At 31.4% G+C, this 19,899-nt stretch overlaps 2 protein-coding genes across 2 annotated transcripts in view; one reads left to right on the top strand and one right to left on the bottom strand.

Annotated features, from left to right (window-relative positions):
• LOC134708154 (ER degradation-enhancing alpha-mannosidase-like protein 3) overlaps positions 1–2,413 on the bottom strand; it is a 33,961-nt gene extending 31,548 nt beyond the window's left edge. The window contains exons 1-3 of the mRNA XM_063568476.1: positions 2,153–2,413; positions 796–841; positions 359–459 (exon numbers count right to left, since the gene is read on the bottom strand). Of these exons, the coding sequence (XP_063424546.1) occupies positions 359–459; positions 796–841; positions 2,153–2,259 (254 nt within the window). The 5' untranslated portion in view covers positions 2,260–2,413. The remainder of the gene's footprint in view (positions 1–358; positions 460–795; positions 842–2,152) is intronic.
• Positions 2,414–2,504: 91 nt separating this feature from the next.
• On the top strand, positions 2,505–17,073 carry LOC134708155 (uncharacterized). The gene is made up of 6 exons (XM_063568477.1): positions 2,505–2,745; positions 5,436–5,996; positions 6,739–6,827; positions 7,238–7,456; positions 12,626–12,695; positions 16,084–17,073. Exons 1-6 carry the CDS (start codon positions 2,641–2,643, stop codon positions 16,135–16,137), a joined length of 1,098 nt encoding a protein of 365 aa, XP_063424547.1. The 5' UTR covers positions 2,505–2,640; the 3' UTR covers positions 16,138–17,073.
• The last annotated feature ends 2,826 nt before the right edge of the window (positions 17,074–19,899 follow it).

Here is a 19,899-nt window from a genome sequence, read left to right as displayed (position 1 = left end):
CAATTGTGAATGTTTTCTGTAAATTTCTAAAATATATCAAGAAAGATTTTAACTTACACATGTGTGCATACATTATGACACATAACTGAAAATATTTCTGATAACCAACATAAAAGAAATAACGGGTAGGTTGTTGTTTTTTCTATGGTTGGGTTGTTGTCTCTTTGACACATTCCCCATTTCCATTCTCAATTTTATTCTGTTGGACAGATTTCTTTTTATAAAGTAAAACTTTAACATGGAAACATTCTGAGTTTTATAGATAATGCAAGTCCATCTAGCTATTGGAGATAAATATTTGTTTATCCTGAAGACCAATCACTATAACAAATGTATAATTATCATCTGTGAATCTTACTTTCCTAAGCTATCATCTATATCTCCTCTGTTTGGTTGTGATCCTCTATACCGTCCTTTACAACTTAATGGCATCAACTCATCGGCAGGATAGGCATTCTCCTACAATCATCACAATGGGGAAAATGAAGTACATTTAATTTACAAATTATAATCCTAAAATTCAGAAAAACTAAGGTTGGATTTTTTTTTACCCATGTTCAGAAAGTTCACAAATAGCCACTATAGCTATTTTATTTTGTAGGAATCCATCTGATATATCAATCACTGAGAATTACCATGTTGAAAAACATGAGGGTTTGAATGTAAATCTTTAATCAAGTTGATTTCTGAATTTTTACATATGTACATGTACATGTATCTTACATGTACAATGTACATAATATTACTTGTTTCTTCATTGTTTTTTCTAAGGGGTCAAACTTAAAAAATACTCACCATGTAAGAGTTATAAGCATGGAAAAACATTTCTTTAAGCTTCAGTCTGTAATTAAACAATAAAAGACTTCTAAATATATTGCATTAAAACAAATCTTTCTTTATTAAATTCAAAAGAATTGGGATGCAAAAAGGCTATTGGACCACATGATAATAATCAGGGCCTTGAATAGCGGTCTATGAAGTATGGGCTTTTCTCATTGTTGAATGCCATACAATGAAATGTTGTTATTGTTAATCAATTAATTTTGTGTCATTTGATCTCTTGAGGAGAGTTGTCTCATTGGCAATTATACATCATCTTCTTATACATGTACATGTAGCTTATCTTTTGTCATCTCAACAAGATTGATTTTCTTGTTTGAGCTATAGAGGAATGAAGTTGAAATGGCCAATGATAATCTGTTTATCATTATTTTACCTACATGTACATGTATGACAAAGTACACGGGAATGTAGCGCCCTTAGTTTCTAGTTATTATTTAAATATCATCCTACTGTTCTGTGAAGTACTGATTATCAGGTTATCTGTATGTTGATATCGTAAAATATCAGCTGCGAGACATAATATGAAGCTTTTTGTCGAGTGAGCGTAGCGAACGAGATTAAAAAGCCTTCATATAATGTCAAGCAGCTGATATTTTACAATATCAATATGCAGATAATCTGATAATCGATTTATCGGGCTATATTTGCGTGTTTCGGAAGTTTTCTTTCTTTCACAGCACACAAAAGATAGCTTAATAAGTTAGGGTCAAAGTTATTAACGTCGGTTCAAACATTATGACGTCGCTGATATGTCCGGGTCAAAGTTATTAAGGCCGGGTCAACGTATTTGACGTCACAAAAACATGAAACAGAATAATATTAAGAGCTGAACAGAGTGATATAGACAATGGGACGACCGATGAATGAAATTATCAGTCAGTAATATTACAATGACAATTAATCTAATCGTCATTTGTAATATTCAAATGCCAAGACTGCATGTCTCCCCTTTAGTTAAGAATGACCACAAGATGTTCTTAAGACTCTAGGATCAGGATTCACATTTGATTTCTTGCTATTTTGGTAATTGGGGGAGGGGATTGTTTAACTGGCAAATTCAATAGTCATGAACTGGTATCTAGAATGAGCAGCATCAACATTGACAGGAAGATGTTTCATACAAATACATCATAGTCCACAAATAATGTAATTAATGAATACTGAAATAGTAACAAAAAATATTAAAAGGATCTAAATATATAGTGACAGTCTACAAGCTTCTGATCAATTTAGATTTTTTTCTTAACTTTTTATTTTTCTTTAAAAAAAATCTAATCTGATGCCATTTATTTTAAACTGTTAAACTTACTTTAACTCCCTTTTTTCAGACAGAGACATTGCTTTTACCAAACCATCTTCCAATACAAAAATCACAATAACAAAAGACAACACAATAACTACTTTTTGGCACTTCATTGTTGGACAAAATATACAATGCTGGATTTGATTCGACTGCCAATAACCTCTCTTTTGATGGTAATGTTTGATTTTATCCTGTCGGTTGTGTTGTCATTTTGCCTTGTTGTCACTTGATGCACTTCCGGTTTGATTAAAAGACGGTAAATAGACATTTACAAAATCAAATTCTTAAATAAATGTTAACATGGATGACAAAACATATATTATTGGTGAAAATTGTTGGTCAATGTGATTGAAATTTGAAATGATATATATTTTTGTTGAATAGGTTGTTTATTTTTTCAACCAAATATTTCATTATTTCTTTCCTTTATCCATTAATCAAGTTCCGGTTTCTGCTGAAGGACATGTGAAGTGTACCAACTTTCGATTGCTGCCATGGCCCTAATGTTTCAGAGATTAGGCTTTCATATATTAAGAACAAATCTTAAGTCCACTTTTCAAACTACCAGAACTGCACAGTCACTTGTCAGTCACTCAGAGGCAAGTTTAATTGTTTTAGGAATGATATTGATCCCTTCTTTCAAATGAATGAGTCTGTAATATCTGCTGCTGTACACCAGTCATCAAGCAACAATTATTCAATCAACTTAAATCATAGATGTTCCTTTAAAATGTGATCAAGGTTGTTATTCACGTTTGCAACCAGATTCTGCTTCTGCATGCAGTATTATGCAAGCACTCGTCATTTACGAAACGTTTTTTAAAATGACGAAAGTATTTCAAATTAATTTCGTCACTTAAATTTCAAAAGTGTAAAATTATTTTCGCATGAAATTACTATTAATATACCTGTCTTTCCGTTTTTGACAAGATTATGACCCCATGAGGTAATTATCAGGTTACATGTACAACAGGTGTTACAAGTTGTATTACAACTAATCCACTTAAAGCTATGATATGGGTCACTTATCTGTTATTATTAATAAACCTCTTTATTGACCATCATAACTAGTCAGTCATCATCAAAACAACCAGGAGTATAGTTTCATCATTTGATCATAATTGTTCCCCTCCCCCTCTAAAGTTCACATTTGAATTTAATATTACTCAATCAATCACAATTTGAAGTTAGTTTGTTGAAGATTCGTCATTTGAACCCTTTTTCGTCATATTTGATATAAATTGTCATCTTCAACCTTCTACAATTTCTATTTAAAAGATAGAAATTTATTCAAAACTTTTAGAAATGTTTTCACAAATATATTCTTGAATGGTTCACAACCTCCTTACAGTCATTGTAATCATTTCAAAAAGGATTTTTATAGAAATTATTTACAAATATTGATTTTGACATTTTTAAAAAAAAATGATTATGCAGAGAGATAATGGTTGCAAGTTAATTTCTGCTATGACTCCTGGTTCATGAAAAATGGAATCCAATCAATTTTGTTGATCATGAATGTCCCCTGGAACAAACCGTAGAGAAATTCTGAACTAAATTTCCGTATCCCATTAAACATGTTTAAGAATCTTTTTATTATAAGGGCCAAACCAGTCAAATCATACAATAACTGTCAAGCATGCCTAAGTCCATTAAAGTCTGACAATGATTATCTACTAATATATATCCTTGGTCCATTGCTGTTACACAAAATAAAGTTGATTTTAACTTCACAGGAAAGTGACTAAAGTCCTCAAAATCATAGCTCAAACCCTGTGCACGTCACAATTTTTCTTGCAGGTCCATGGAGTGGAGGTTATTGAAAAATCTTTTAAGACCACTGAAGGCGTCACAGCAAAAAAATTACATTTCAGTACACTTTATTTTTTAAGAAGAGACAATTTTGATTCCAGTGATATCATTGCACCCATTATTAAATTAGTAAGATTTTGATTTTCTGTTCAGTGTTTGAATTATCTCCCCTTAATTACCTTTTTTTTCAAAACCATAAATTCACTAGCATGACTGTTGGGAGGTCAAATCATGCCATTTAAAAAAGTATAACATGTAGTATGATTAGCAAACATAAGGGAAAAAAATGTTTGCTAATACTTTCTATTAAGAGATCAACTTTTTGTCAGATTCACAGTGATTCAGATTCAATATAAGGCCGAGAAAAAAAAGAGCTGAGTTTCCGGTAACCCAACTGACCCTGTTTTTTAGCCCCGACCCTAACTTTTTTATTGGATTTTGAACAAAAAAAAAAAAATTGTATCAACCAAGGATTTGTATATTTACTATACAAATCCTTGTATCAACCGACCCTGTTTTTGACTCAGGCTTCTGATAGATGACATAATATTTTTTCTCTCTTGCTTCTACTTGCATAGAAAGCCAGTAAAACATTTTATTAATGTTAAAAGGTATTCCAAAAAGGTTAAAATCCAAGAAATTTGCACAGTAGGTGCTTCAAAAACATTGCAAATGGCACATTTCCGGGTTTTGAAACTAATTACGGATCCGGACTTGGAAAAACCAAGATAATTTTCCGGATTTCATTTACGATGTCAAAAAAAAAAAGAATTCCGACCTACCGACCCTATTTTTCAAAATGATGTTACTGGAAACACATATCTTTTTTTTTAGGCCTAATTATATTTTTTAATAATTAAAATTGACAACAACACTTCAAAAGATCTGCAATTTTATTATGTATTGCAGATCTTTTGAAGTGTTGTTGTCAATTTTAATTATTATTTAAGGATTGCATTCATTTGCATGATTTTACAACCCGGCATACCAAGGTATCCACTTCAGGGACTCTACCAAAACGATTTCACAGGCGTTGGTTCACCTCGCGGAATTTAATTATATTTTTATTAAAGTCTCAAGAATTACAAAACATGGAATCAAAGAAATTGGGGGAATGGACTTGAAAAATAATCACAAAAAGGCTTGTTTATTGAAGATAACAGTCAAATAAGATGTTCCTTACAAAAATATGATATTAAACAGTTATGAATATTTATTACAATCATGGGGTTTTCTCATTTTTGAAGGTCTCACAATGACCTTAAATTGAATGAATCAAGAATTTTGGACTCTTATTGAACACTCTGTAACAGCACTGAAGAGAATTAATGGAAAGAACAAAATACATGTACATGTTAATAGCATCATTTTCTCTTATATTTGGGGTAATGCAATCCACTGTAGTAACAGTAAGAATTTGTTTTGTTTTATCTACAGATAGACAATTCTGATTAATGTTTACTTCTTTATTTTCTAGGTGCCATATTTACCTGTGATCTTTGATCCAAGTCAAAAACAAGTGAAAGAAAATAATAAGAATCAAAACTCTTCCGACAGTGTTGCTTTATTTTTCTGGTGCAATGACAATGTGACTCCATGTGATAAAAATAAACATTCTGTGGGTGAAAAAGAACAAAACCAATTTGATTGGCGAAAAGATTTACTCATAATAAATTCAGATTTATCTACATTGTGTATTCTTCCAAGATTGAAAAGGAGTCTTGAAATTACGTATGAAAGTGGCCAAAACAATGATCATGCAAGTTCTGAAATTTTAAGTATTTGTTCAAATTCCAGTACTGGAAAATCATTAGAATTTCTACAAAATGACATTTCAAGAGAAATAAGCTCAACATTAGAGAGTATAAATCTACCTCAAGAAGAATTAGAATTTTTGAAAAGTAGTATATCATGGTATAGCAGTCAACCTATACCTTCATCACCAGACAAAACAGATTTAAAGACCCCTGATGACAAAAATCTGGGGAAGCCTTCCATGGAACAGTTGAATGCTGTTAAAGAAAGATTGGAAGAAACAGTATGTATTACTTTAGGAACTCATTTTTGTGTAAACAAGGGAGATTCTTTTGAGTCATAGAACCATTTTACACATCAATGATCATCAATAACCTCTAGAAATCTGTTTAATCCTTAAGTACAGCTATTTGTAAGATCCAGGCAGGGGGTGATTATCATATGTCTCAGAACTGCTTTATTCTTTTATATAATAGGCAGTTAAGATTGAAATAAAGTTTGCAAGTTTTTTTTTTAATTTTCTTGAACGGTTGCTATGGAAACATGCAGCCATTTTTTTGAGGAATTTGAAAATATCTCAACCCAAACATTTTCTTTCTTTTTGATTTCAACTTTCTTAGAACCCCAGTATGAATATACTACAGTGAAATTGTAGATTTACAAAAAGGTCAGACAGTTAATATGATATATAACAGACCACAAATGAAATCATACATGAATTACATGTATATTCTTTTGTCACACATTCAAGTCTTACCGAATGGTATCTCACAACCTCATTGCCCAGTACTGCAATTCATAATCTTTTTTTGAAATATCAATTTTAGGATTGTATGTACATAGGGGTCAATGATTATAGTTTTCCAAAGAAAATTCTTTATGGTTTAAAGGTAAAAAATTTTTTTTTTTATATTGCTCACTATATAATTATAAAATAGTTGACGATGATATGCATTGTACATTTCCTACATTTATTATACATTTTATGTAGTTTACAGTTATTTTACAAATTTCTTCCATTTCAGCTTCCAAATTTTTTTAAAAAGGTGATTGACTATTCAATATATGACCCGAAAGTAGTATTTGTGAACAATATATGGAATAGAAAAACCTCGTAAGTAGTATTTTTCAACAATATATGGAATAGAAAATACTCATGTGTAGTAAAAAGGCACTAGTAAATCAGTATTATTTCAATATTTGTAAATAAATTGAAAGAAATTATATGGTTTTACCAATTTAATTCACAATATTATAATTACTTAAAACCAAAATAATAAAAACAGTTCAAAATTTTTGTTGATGTTCCTTACGTGATCATTTTATCAATTAATCAAAATAAAAAAAAATACAAACAATTTACGCAAAAAACAGAAAAAAATCCTGCAAATACAAATGAATTAATACAGATTGAGAGAAATTTATGTTTGTCTAATGAAGAAAAAAGTCTTATTTTTAAAATATATTATCATAAGATGTTTGCAAATAAAATTTAGTTATGTGATAATATTTCATTTTTTTCAGTGGCATTGGCATGTATTCTTTAAATCTATCTGTGATCAGGATATTGGCATATTTCAAGTACACTCAAATCACTGTACAACTACTTAAAATAACAGTCCACCCTGAGGATGGAGCAGTGAAAGTTAGATGGAGGGTTGCTGGGTTATCAAACACAGCATCTTTAAAGTTTTGGAATTTCTATCCAGGAAAATACAGGGAAAATGTTGAAAAGGATTCACAGTAAGTCATACATGTCCATTTCCAGCAATGGTTTGGATATTTTGTTTCAAATGATTTTTGGGGTTTTGTGTTCATGGTTACCTTAGAAAGAATAAAGGATTTCCATTTATTTTTGCATTATAAAACCTTTACAATACATGTATTAGTGTCAAAAGAGGTATTCAAGTAAACAAAAAACCTGTTGTTAACCTTCTGCTGTTGTTTTTTTTATGGGCGGGTTGTTGTCTCTTTGATACATTCCCCATTTCCATTCTCAATTTTAAATTGTAATCTTGAAAAAAATATTCTGTAGATTTAAACTTGATGTATTAATTCTATACAAGAATAAATCAGTTCTAGATAAACATATCATTTTTTTCTTTTTTAATAATGTGCAGGAGAACACAAGTTTTATAAAATTATTCTCAGATAAAGACTGTCATTTTAAAGGGGAGGTAATTTGTGTACAAATTTTGTAAATTCAGGGGGAGATAAAGTGGTTAATATTGCTCAATATTTGTTTCATCTGTTTTTCAAGTTTCCAAACGGTATAATTTTTTTTACGCCCGTCTTTTAGACCGGACGTATTATGGTATACCGTTGTCTGTCTATCATCCACACTTCAGACAATAACTCCAAAACACTTTCACCAATTTCCATGAAACTTAAGTGAATTGTTAATATCTATTGACGTAAGCTCCTTTTCGGTTTTTTTTAATTTCAGATTTTAAGTTTTGGATTTATGGGGCTTTATTCATAAAAAAGGGGGTCCGTTGTCCATACTTCAGACAATAACTCAAAAACACTTTCACCAATTTCCATGAAACTTAAGTGAATTGTTTATATCAATGGACGTAAGCTCCCTTTCGGGTTTTTTTAATTTCAGATTTTAAGTTTTGGATTTATGGGGCTTTATTCATAAAAAAGGGGGTCCGTTTTCCACACTTCGGACAATAACTCAAAAACACTTTCACCAATTTCCATGAAACTTAAGTGAATTGTTTATATCTATTGATGTAAGCTCCCTTTCAATTTTTATAAATTTCACGATTTTAAGTTTTGGATTTATGGGGCTTTATTCATAAAAAAAGGGGGATTTTTAACACTTCAGACAATAACTCAAAAAGGCTTTCACCAATATCCATGAAACTTTGGTGAATTTTTATATCTATTGATGTAAGCTCCCTTTCAATTTTTATAAATTTCAGATTTTACATTTTCATGTTATGAATTTTTATGCTTAAAAAAGGGGGGATTTTCCAATTTTGGGACAATGACTAACACTTTCACAAAATTTTATGCAACTTTGATAAATTGTTTATATCTATTGACATAAGCTCCCTTTCCATTTTTATAAATTTTAGATTTTACGTTTAAAAGTAATGAATTTTTATACTTAAAAAAGGGGGATTTTATGCAACTTTGGTGAAACTTTGGTGAATATATTAATGTAACATCCCTTTTGATTTGTATAAATATCAGATTTTACATCAACTATACCAATTTCGTCAGATTTTACTTTTTATGCTGTCTTATTAAAAAAAAAAATTGGAAAACAGTTAAAAGAGCAATGGGCTTATCATGCGCTAAAGCGCAGCCCTTTATTAAATTATATGTTTATTTTTGTACCCAAAGAGGCATTTGTAAGCTGGGTCTAGAATAAAAGTAAAATTTTAATAAAATTGAGAAAGGAAATGGTGAATATATCAAAGTGACAACCACCCGACCATAGAGCAGACTACAGCCGAAGGCAACCAATGGGTCTTCAATGTAGGGAGAATTCCCGCAACCGTAGGTGTCCTTCAGCTGGCCCCTAAAAATATGCATAATAGTACAGTGATAATGGATGTCATACTTAACTCCGAATTATACACAAGAAACTAAAATTTAAAATCATACAAGACTAAACAAAGGCCAGAGGCTCCTGACTTGGGACAGGCGCAAAATTGCGGCGGGGTTAAACATGTTTATGAGATCTCAACCCTCCCCCTTTACCTCTAGCCAATGTAGAAAAGTAAAAGAATAACAATACGCACATTAAAATTCAGTTCAAGAGAAGTCCGAGTCCGATGTCAAAAGATGTAACAAAAGAAAATAAATAAAATGACAATAATACATAAATGACAACAGACTACTAGCAGTTAACTGACATGCCAGCTCCAGACCTCAATTAAACTGATTGAAAGATTATGTCTTCATCATATGAATATCAGGTACAATCCCTCCTGTTAGGGGTTTTGTATCATACTATCATAAAATATATGAGAAGAACATAACCCGTGTCATGCCAACAACTGTTTTTTTAAAGAAATAAAACTTGCATTTAGTCATGTTATTGATTGAGTAAAACAAAATCTAAGAAGATTATATGGTTACATGAGCGCAATTATTTGTAATGCATTTTCCAAAGGACCCCAGTGGTATTGAAAAAAATATTTCTTGAAGAATAAACAAACTAGAAAAAAATTGGTAGCAGTTCCTATGACTGTCAGCTTTTTATTACAGCATAAAAGGTATATATCATGCAGCTAAAAGTGACCCCAAAGGCAGTTGTTATACGACCGCAAATTTTGAAAAAAATTTCGTCGTATATTGCTATCACGTTGGCGTCGTCGTCGTCGTTGTCGTCGTCCGAATACTTTTAGTTTTCGCACTCTAACTTTAGTAAAAGTGAATAGAAATCTATGAAATTTTAACACAAGGTTTATGACCACAAAATGAAGGGTGGTATTGATTTTGGGAGTTTTGGTCCCAACATTTTAGGAATTAGGGACCAAAAAGGGCCCAAATAAGCATTTTCTTGGTTTTCGCGCTATAACTTTAGTTTAAGTTAATAGAAATCTATGAAATTTTGACACAAGGTTTATGACCACAAAAGAAAGGTTGGGATTGATTTTGGGAGTTTTGGTTTTAACAGTTTAGGAATTAGGGGCCAAAAAAGGGCCCAAATAAGCATTATTCCTGGTTTTCGCACAATAACTTTAGTTTAAGTTGATAGAAATCAATGAAATTTAAACACAATGTTTATGACCACAAAAGGAAGGTTGGTATTGATTTTGGGAGTTGAGGTCCCAACAGTTTAGGAATTAGGGGCCAAAAAGGGACCCAAATAAGCATTTTTCTTGGTTTTCGCACCATAACTTTGTTATAAATAAATAGAAATCTATGAAATTTAAAAAACAAGGTTTATGACCATAAAAGGAAGGTTGGTATTGATTTTGGGAGTTTTGGTCCTAACAGTTTAGGAAAAAGCAAAGGGTCCAAAATTAAACTTTGTTTGATTTCATCAAGAATTGAATAATTGGGGTTCTTTGATATGCTGAATCTAACTGTGTATGTAGATACTTAATTTTTGGTCCCATTTTCAAATTGGTCTACATTAAGGTCCAAAGGGTCCAAAATTAAACTTAGTTTGATTTTGACAAAAAATTAATCAGTTGGGTTCTTTGATATGCTGAATCTAAAAATGTATTTAGATTCTTGATTATTGGCCCAGTTTTCAAGTTGGTCCAAATCGGGGTCCAAAATTAAACTTTGTTTGATTTCATTAAAAATTGAATAAATGGGGTTCTTTGATATGCCAAATCTAACTGTGTATGTAGATTCTTCATTTTTTGGTCCTGTTTTCAAATTGGTCTACATTAAAGTCCAAAGGGTCTAAAATTAAACTTAGTTTGATTTTAACAAAAATTGAAATCTTGGGGTTCTTTGATATGCTGAATCCAAACATGTACTTAGATTTTTGATTATGGGCCCAGTTTTCAAGTTGGTCCAAATCAGGATCTAAAATATTATATTAAGTATTGTGCAATAGCAAGTCTTTTCAATTGCACAGTATTGCACAATGGCAAGAAATATCTAATTGCACAGTATTGTGAAATAGCAATATTTTTTTTAATTAGAGTTATCTTTCTTTGTCCAGAATAGTAAGCAAGAAATATCTAATTGCACAATATTGTGAAATAGCAATATTTGTTTTTAATTGGAGTTATCTTTCTTTGTCCAGAATCAACTCAAATCTTTGTTATATACAATGTATATTCACTTTTTACTACCAACTGATAAATTAAAATAATCTTTACCATTCAGTGATAACAAGCAGTTTTTTTACATCTTAATATTTTATGATGTATTTAAATGAGTAGTTATTGTTGCAAACTCCATTAGAAATTTAATTGAGATTAATTTGGAATAAGGGAAAGGGGGATGTGATTAAAAAAATTGGGTTCAATTTTCTCATTTGAAATGAAATTTCATAAATAAAATGAAAATTTCTTCAAACATTTTTTAGAGAGGATTAATATTCAACAGCATAGTGAATTGCTCTAAGAGAAAACAAAAATTTTAAGTTCATTAGAACACATTCATTCTGTGTCAGAAACCTATGCTGTGTCAACTATTTAATCACAATCCAAATTTAGATCTGAATCCAGCTTGAATGTTGTGTCCATACTTGCCCCAACCGTTCAGGGTTCAACCTCTGCGGTCGTATAAAGCTACGCCCTGTGGAGCATCTGGTTATAATCTGCAATAAATTGGAAAGGCTCCTCAATTAATAAAAAAATTATATCTTCTACACAATGTGAATTATGAATTTAATTTGACTATTTTCAAACCTAAATGGATAAGCTTTCAATTAAAGAATAATTCCAACTTACATCATCCAATCAGGAGTTTGAAAGGTTTTTATTCTGAGTACCATTTGGGGTTTAAATTTTGCTGGTTGAATGTAAACAAATAATTGCACTCTTGTAACCATATCAACTTTTTTTTCATTAGCAGAAAAAAAAAAAATCGTTTATATAGAGCTGAAATTTGTCGAGTTTTATAGCTGGACTTATCTTATTTGCTCCTGTCTAATTTCATTGATTGTTCGGTAGATGTCTGTAAGTTATATTTTTCCTTAGGTTGCAGTCTCTTTGATGTAACCCTGAATCTTTTTAAAACAAAATTCTCATTAAGAATCATTTGGCACAATTTATTTTTCATGTTCAAATAACTTCAATGTATAACCAAGGATTTGTATAGTTAGTCTTACTTTACAAATCCTTGGTGTAACACACAACCACATGCAAACATATAACCTTAAATTAGTGTAGAGCGAAGCAGTCCATAGCTTTTTAGAAAGCTAAAACTTGTATTGCATCTAGAATGCAGAATTATGTAGAGTCAACCTTTTGTCTTTTGTAGATGGACTGACGGTCTTTCCACATATTACATCAATAAACATGGTATGGTATACAAACATGTTGTAGACAATGTAAGTATAATTAAGGTGTTTTGAAAAACAGAAAATGTACAATTTTAAATATCTTCAAAAATAGTGTACAATATTATATAAGATATACAGCTTCTTACAAAAAAGATACTAAATCATACCTGCCAACTTTTGAAAGTGCCTATGGGGGTTTTAGTGCGCGATAACAATTTCAAAGGTTACAATTCTTTGCGACGACTATTTTGCGCATGCTGTTTTGTGGTCATATTTGCACAAGCCTTTTTCTTAAGTTTATTTGCATGATTCTAGTTATTATATCAGTAGAAAAGATGAACATATAGCTGTAAGACCAGGAATTATTGTCATGTGTAAGGATATTAAATAATTGTTGATTAAACTCTTATAAAAAATAAAATAGAAAAATGTAGATTTCTTAACTTAAAAATGGGAAGTTCTGACATTATATTTGGAACAACTTTTCTAAATGAAGGGTCCAATTATTTGAAGATCTTTTATAAGTCCATGAATTCTTGGACATGTGTTGACCATATAATACAAGATAGATCATAAGATGTATAGTTCTTTGGGAAAAGTCAAAATGATTTGCTGATTAATTTAATCATGAGAAACATAGAATTTGATTGGCTGAACAAGATTGTCTTCCCTTGGACACAAATCAAAATCGGGAACAATCATATTTTTCGTGTAGATTTTCAGAAAATTGTGTTTTGAGTTTTTTTCACAATCATGTAATTGTGACAAAGGGTCAAAATCTTGTAGTACACACCTTAATCATGAAAGTTGGCAGGTATGCTACAAAATAAAAGTAAAAAAGAATTTAAAAAAAAATAATTTCATAGCAAAAAAAAATGCAAGTTTTCACATGATTGATATCTTAATTGTCTGACTTAGTAGAAAGTTTGTATATTCTTATTAACTGTCATTCTTTTCTGCTACATTGCTTTATCATTTTTTAGCTCACCTGGCCCGAATCCAAGTGAGCTTTTCCCATCACTTTGCGTCCGGCGTCCGTCGTCCGTCGTCCGTCGTCCGTCGTCCGTCGTCGTTAACTTTTACAAAAATCTTCTCCTCTGAAACTACTGGGCCAAATCAAACCAAACTTGGCCACAATCATCATTTGGGTACCTAGTTTAAAAAATGTGTGGCGTGACCCGGTCAACCAACCAAGATGGCCGCCACGGCTAAAAATAGAACATAGGGGTAAAATGCAGTTTTTGGCTTATAACTCAAAAACCAAAGCCTTTAGAGCAAATCTGACAGAGGTAAAAATGTTTATCAGGTCAAGATCTATCTGCCCTGAAATTTTCAGATGAATCGGTCAATCGGTTGTTGGGTTGCTGCCCCTGAATTGGTAATTTTGAAGAAATTTTGCTGTTTTTGGTTATTATCTTAAATATTATTATAGTTAGAGATAAACTGTAAACAGCAATAATGTTCAGCAAAGTAAGATCTACAAATAAGACAACATGACCAAAATGGTCAGTTGACCCGTTTAGGAGTTATTGCCCTTTATAGTCAATTTTTAACCATTTTTCGTTAATTAAAGTAATCTTTTACAAAAATCTTCTCCTCTGAAACTACTTGGCCAAATTAATCCAAACTTGGCCACAATCATCTTTGGGGTATCTAGTTTAAAAAATGTGTGGCGTGACCTGGTCAACCAACCTAGATGGCCGCCACGGCTAAAAATAGAACAAAGGGGTAAAATGCAGTTTTTGGCTTATAACTCAAAAACCAAAGCATTTTGAGGAAATCTGACATGGGATAAAAATGTTTATCAGGTCAAGATCTATCTGCCCTAAAATTTTCAGATGAATCGGTCAATCAGTTGTTTGGTTGCTGCCCCTGAATTGGTAATTTTGAAGAAATTTTGCTGTTTTTGGTTATTATCTTGAATATTATTATAGTTAGAGATAAACTGTAAACAGCAATAATGTTCAGCAAAGTAAGATCTACAAATAAGACAACATGACCAAAATGGTCAGTTGACCCGTTTAGGAGTTATTGCCCTTTATAGTCAATTTTTAACCATTTTTCGTAAATTAAAGTAATCTTTTACAAAAATCTTCTCCTCTGAAACTACTTGGCCAAATTAATCCAAACTTGGCCACAATCATCTTTGGGGTATCTAGTTTAAAAAATGTGTGGCGTGACCTGGTCAACCAACCAAGATGGCCGCCACTGCTAAAAATAGAACATAGGGGTAAAATGCAGTTTTTGGCTTATAACTCAAAAACCAAAGCATTTTGAGGAAATCTGACATGGGATAAAAATGTTTATCAGGTCAAGAACTATCTGCCCTGAAATTTTCAGATGAATCGGTCAATCGGTTGTTGGGTTGCTGCCCCTGAATTGGTAATTTTGAGGAAATTTTGCTGTTTTTGGTTATTATCTTGAATATTATTATAGATAGAGATAAATTGTAAACAGCAATAATGTTCAGCAAAGTAAGATCTACAAATAAGTCAACATGACCAAAATGGTCAGTTGACCCCTTTAGGAGTTATTGCCCTTTATAGTCAATCTTTAACCATTTTTCATAAATCTAAGTAATCTTTTACAAAATCTCCACTGAAACTACTAGGCCACAATCATCTTTGGGGTATCTAGTTTTAAAAATGTGTGGCGATGACCTGGCCATTCAACCAAGATGGCTGCCACGGCTAAAAATAGAACATAGGGGTAAAATGCAGTTTTTTGCTTATAACTATGAAACCAAAGCATCTAGAGCAAATCTGACAAGAAGTTAAATTGTTAATCAAGTCAATATCTATCTGCCCTGAATTTTTCAGATGAATTGGACAACTGGTTGTTGGGTTGCTGCCCTCCAATTGGTAATTTTTAAAGAAATTTTGCCGTTTTTGGTTATCTTGAATACTATTATAGATAGCGATAAACTGTAAACAGCAATAATGTTCAGCAAAGTAAGATCTACAAATAAGTCAACATGACCTAAATGGTCAATTGACCCCTTAAGGAGTTATTGCCCTTTATAGTAAATTTTTAACAATTTTCATTAATTTGGTAAATTTATGTAAATTTTTACCAAATATAGTTCTCTGTTACTAATGGGCAAAGTTCATGATAGATATAATTGTAAGAAGCAAAATCGTTCAGTAAAGTAAGAACTTCAAACACATCACCATCACCAAAATACAATTTTGTCATGAATCCATTTGTGTCCTTTGTTTAATATGCACATAGACCAAGGTGAGCGACACAGGCTCTTTAGAGCCTCTAGTTTAAAATTTAAGAGAAAACATCTGTTGTGCCTTAGCATGTGTATTGTGAAGTTTTCAATTAAAAAAAATAAGCCAAAATGCTGTAATGCTTGTATTGCTAGGGGAAGTAACTCTATTAATGTTCCAATCTTATGTTGTCACTAATATATATTTTGTTTCTGTTGTAGGTTATACCAGACAATGAAATACCAAATGTAGTACCAGTTGCTCCAGTTGCCTGATCTTGATTCTGAACGCACAAAAAGAATACTGATGTGTCACTAGAAAACAGTTAAAATGTCTCGTATCAAAAATTTATTTATTTAAAAATGATATAATTGCTTCAGCTTAAGATTCAGTTTAGGTCACATTACTTGATAGTTTGCATTTGAAAATCTAGCAAAAGTTTGGAATATCACCATTTTTTCCATCATGCCTTGTGTATGTGTACAGATCATGTAATCACATTTGCTAATTTAGGTGAAAATGACATATAATCAGAGAAATGAGAAAAATCAATGTTGTTTGGATGGTTCAAACTAAATAAGCTTATTGTGTATTAAAGGCTTTTGTTCATTTTTGTGGGGTAACTGTCATATTTCAAGTATGTCAACCTCCAAAGTTGCATGTTAATTTTAAGATTTTAGAGGTGTACAGACTCATGGAATTTTGCAGTTTGATCATGATAGTTGATTTGAGTAGTTGATTAATTTAGATATGCAACCAATAATAAAGATAAAAATGCCTTACAATTGATTTTGAATTTCATTGTGCAAAGTAAAGCACATTATTTTAATTAATGGTCAAAGGGCTTTAAAAAGTCAATTAAAAATACTGTACTGAAAGTGCTTTTTAAAATAGTTTTACATGTATAATTTAAAACTACTTATTTGAAGTCAGTGAAATCTATATAAACCAAGACACTGCTGATTGGGTTAAGATTGCATATAATGTATTCAAAACCTTATGGAACTGACTTGACATGTAAATCTTCCAAGGCTTATCCACTACCTTTTTGATAAACAAAATATAGTGCTACGATCATATCATTCTATACATCCTATCCACAAACATTTCCAGAATTTTATCAATGTAATATATTCTCAGTCAAAAAATAATGTTACAGTTGTCTAAAGACTTTCATAACTTTTGCAGGAATCTAATATCCATTCTAAAAATTTCTAAAATAAAATGATGTCATTGTTAAAGCCATCTGTGAAAATTGGAGTTATCTTCCTATGTCCAGAATATTAGTTGAATAAACCACAACCAATGCCTTATAAAATGCAATATTTAATTTTACTTCCCACTGATAAATTAAAGCAATCGTTACCCTTCAGTGCTTACAAGCACTTTAATTTTTTTCATTCTTACTATACCAGGATTGTTTTTATCTGGTTTTGTTCACTTTACTTAATGAGGGTTTTGTTTACTATTCTGTTTATTTGTTTATTGATTTAAATGTACAATTATAATATTTAGGTCTATGTTGTTTAAAAACAGGAAAAGATGGATATATATATTACAATGACAATCTATATACCTAAGACCTATAATATTTTGGCTGTACAACTTAAGGATGTACTTAGGTGAGGTTTTGGAATTTGTGTCAAATGTTGGGACTCCTTGGTGTTTTTCTGTACAATACAATGTAAAATATTTTGCCCCATAACACCCATTTATTTTTTGATATAAAATTAAATACCTTATGAAAGGTCATTCACAAAAATTTTAGAACATTCTTAATTTTATTTTTTTTGTTTTGAGACCCAATAATACCAATGCAAATATAAGGTAAAAGTCCGAGTCAGTCTTTTCCCGCCATATTTTAAATCTCAAATATTTGAAAAGGAGGTCCATGACCTATCAATATTTTTAGCTTATTTTTATCCTTAATTGATGCTCTGCCAGTTTATAATTTAAATTTTCCCTTCTTAATTTATTAATTTTCACCTAACCTCACCTAAGTACATCCTTAAGTTACCACATTATTTGTTTTTGTTCTACCAAATTGCATGTTGTATTTTTATATTAAAATATTATCATTAGAGGTTTTTTTTTTTATTCTTTACTATCTATAGACCAGAAAATTAAATCAGATATTTTACTGCTTTTTATTGATCTGTTGCTTCAGGGTGAATTGAGATGAAACTAATTGTAATGTAAATTGTATATTCATGACACAAAATTCATATACACATTTGACAAAACAGAAGCAAAGGATACATAAAATTGAGAATGGAAATGGGGAATGTGTCAAAGAGTCAACAACCAGACCATAGAAAAAACAACAGCAAAAGGTCACCAACAGGTCTTCTATGTAGCGAGAAATTCCTGCACCCGGAGGCGTCCTTCAGCTTGCCCCTAAACAAATACATACTAGTTCAGTGATAATGAACGCCATACTTATTTCCAAATTGTATACAAGAAAGTAAAATTAAAATAATACAAGACTAACAAAGGCCAGAGGCTCCTGACTTGGGACAGGCGCAAAAATGCGGCGGGGTTAAACATGTTTATGAGATCTCAACCCTCCCCCTATACCTCTAGCCAATGTAGAAAGGTAAACACATAACAATACGTACATTTAAAATTCAATTCAAGAGAAGTCTGAGTCTGATGTCAGAAGATGTAACCAAAGAAAATAGACAAAATGACAATCATACATAAATAACCACTTTCATTGCTGTTTTTCAACTCAAAGACACAGCAGAACGTTGAACAAACCTCACCTGCAGTAATGCCAACACTACTAAATTTTTGCTTTGAAGAACACATGTATATACCAAATATAGTCTTATCATGATAAAAAAACTGTACAGTTTTAAAATGGTCATTGAACCATAAATTTGAGGTCACGAACAACAGATGAGGCATATTTATACAAAATATTGATCTTTTACATTCTAAATTATCATTTTGAAAGAAGCTAATGCCGCTGTGTCCGATTAGCCTTTTTGAGTCTGGCATTCATTTGTTCAACATTCAATTATAATTCATTGATGGCAGACAAAACATAAACAATGGAGCTGTATGTACACAGGTTGGTTGAAAAGTAATAAGATAATAATAAAATGGGGAAGGTGTCAAAGCGACAACAACCCAACCATGGAGCCGACAATAGCCAAAGACCACCAATTTGGTCTTGATGTAGCGAAAAACTCTCGCACCCGTAGGCATCCTTCAGCTGGCCCCTTAAAAATATGTATACAAGTACAGTGATAATGGACGTCATACTAAACTCTTAATTATACACAAGAAACTAAAATAAAAAATCATACAAGACTAACAAAGGCCAGAGGCTTCTCACTTGGGACAGGCGCAAAATTGTGGCGGGTTAAACATGTTTTTGAGATCTCAACCCTCCCCCTATACCTCTGGCCAATGTAGAAAAGTAAATGCATAACAATACGCACAATAAAATTCAGTTCAAGAGAAGTCCAAGTCTGATGTCAGAAGATGTAACAAAAGAAAATAAATAAAATGGCAATAATACATAGATAACAACAGACTACTAGCAGTTAACTGACTTGCCAGCTCCAGACCTCAATTAAAATGATTGAAAGATTATGTTTTCATCATATGAATATCAGGCACAATCCCTCCCGTTAGGGGTTTAGTATCATATAATCATAAAACATATGAGAAGAACATACTGTAAATTCAGAAATTATTGCGAGGTTTTTATTATTGCGAATAATGCAACAGAATTGTAAACGCAATAATTAAAACTCGCATTTTGTAATATTTTAACTGAATAAAGCATGACTTTTCCCAAAATCGTAAAATTTTAAATCGCATTTAAGTTGAAATTGACAAAATCGCAATAATAAATGCACGCAATAATTTCTGAATTTACAGTAATCATGTCATGCTAACAACTGTTTTTGTCGAGCCTTCGACTTTAGTCGAAAACGCAAGACTAAGCAATCCTACATTCCGGCGGCGTCGTCGGCGGTGTCCACAAATATTCACTCTGTGGTTAAAGTTTTTGAAATTTTAAT

Source organism: Mytilus trossulus, chromosome 2 (assembly GCF_036588685.1).
Source record: "Mytilus trossulus isolate FHL-02 chromosome 2, PNRI_Mtr1.1.1.hap1, whole genome shotgun sequence".
NCBI lineage: Eukaryota > Metazoa > Mollusca > Bivalvia > Mytilida > Mytilidae > Mytilus > Mytilus trossulus.
This window is presented reverse-complemented; position numbering and strand designations above follow the sequence as displayed.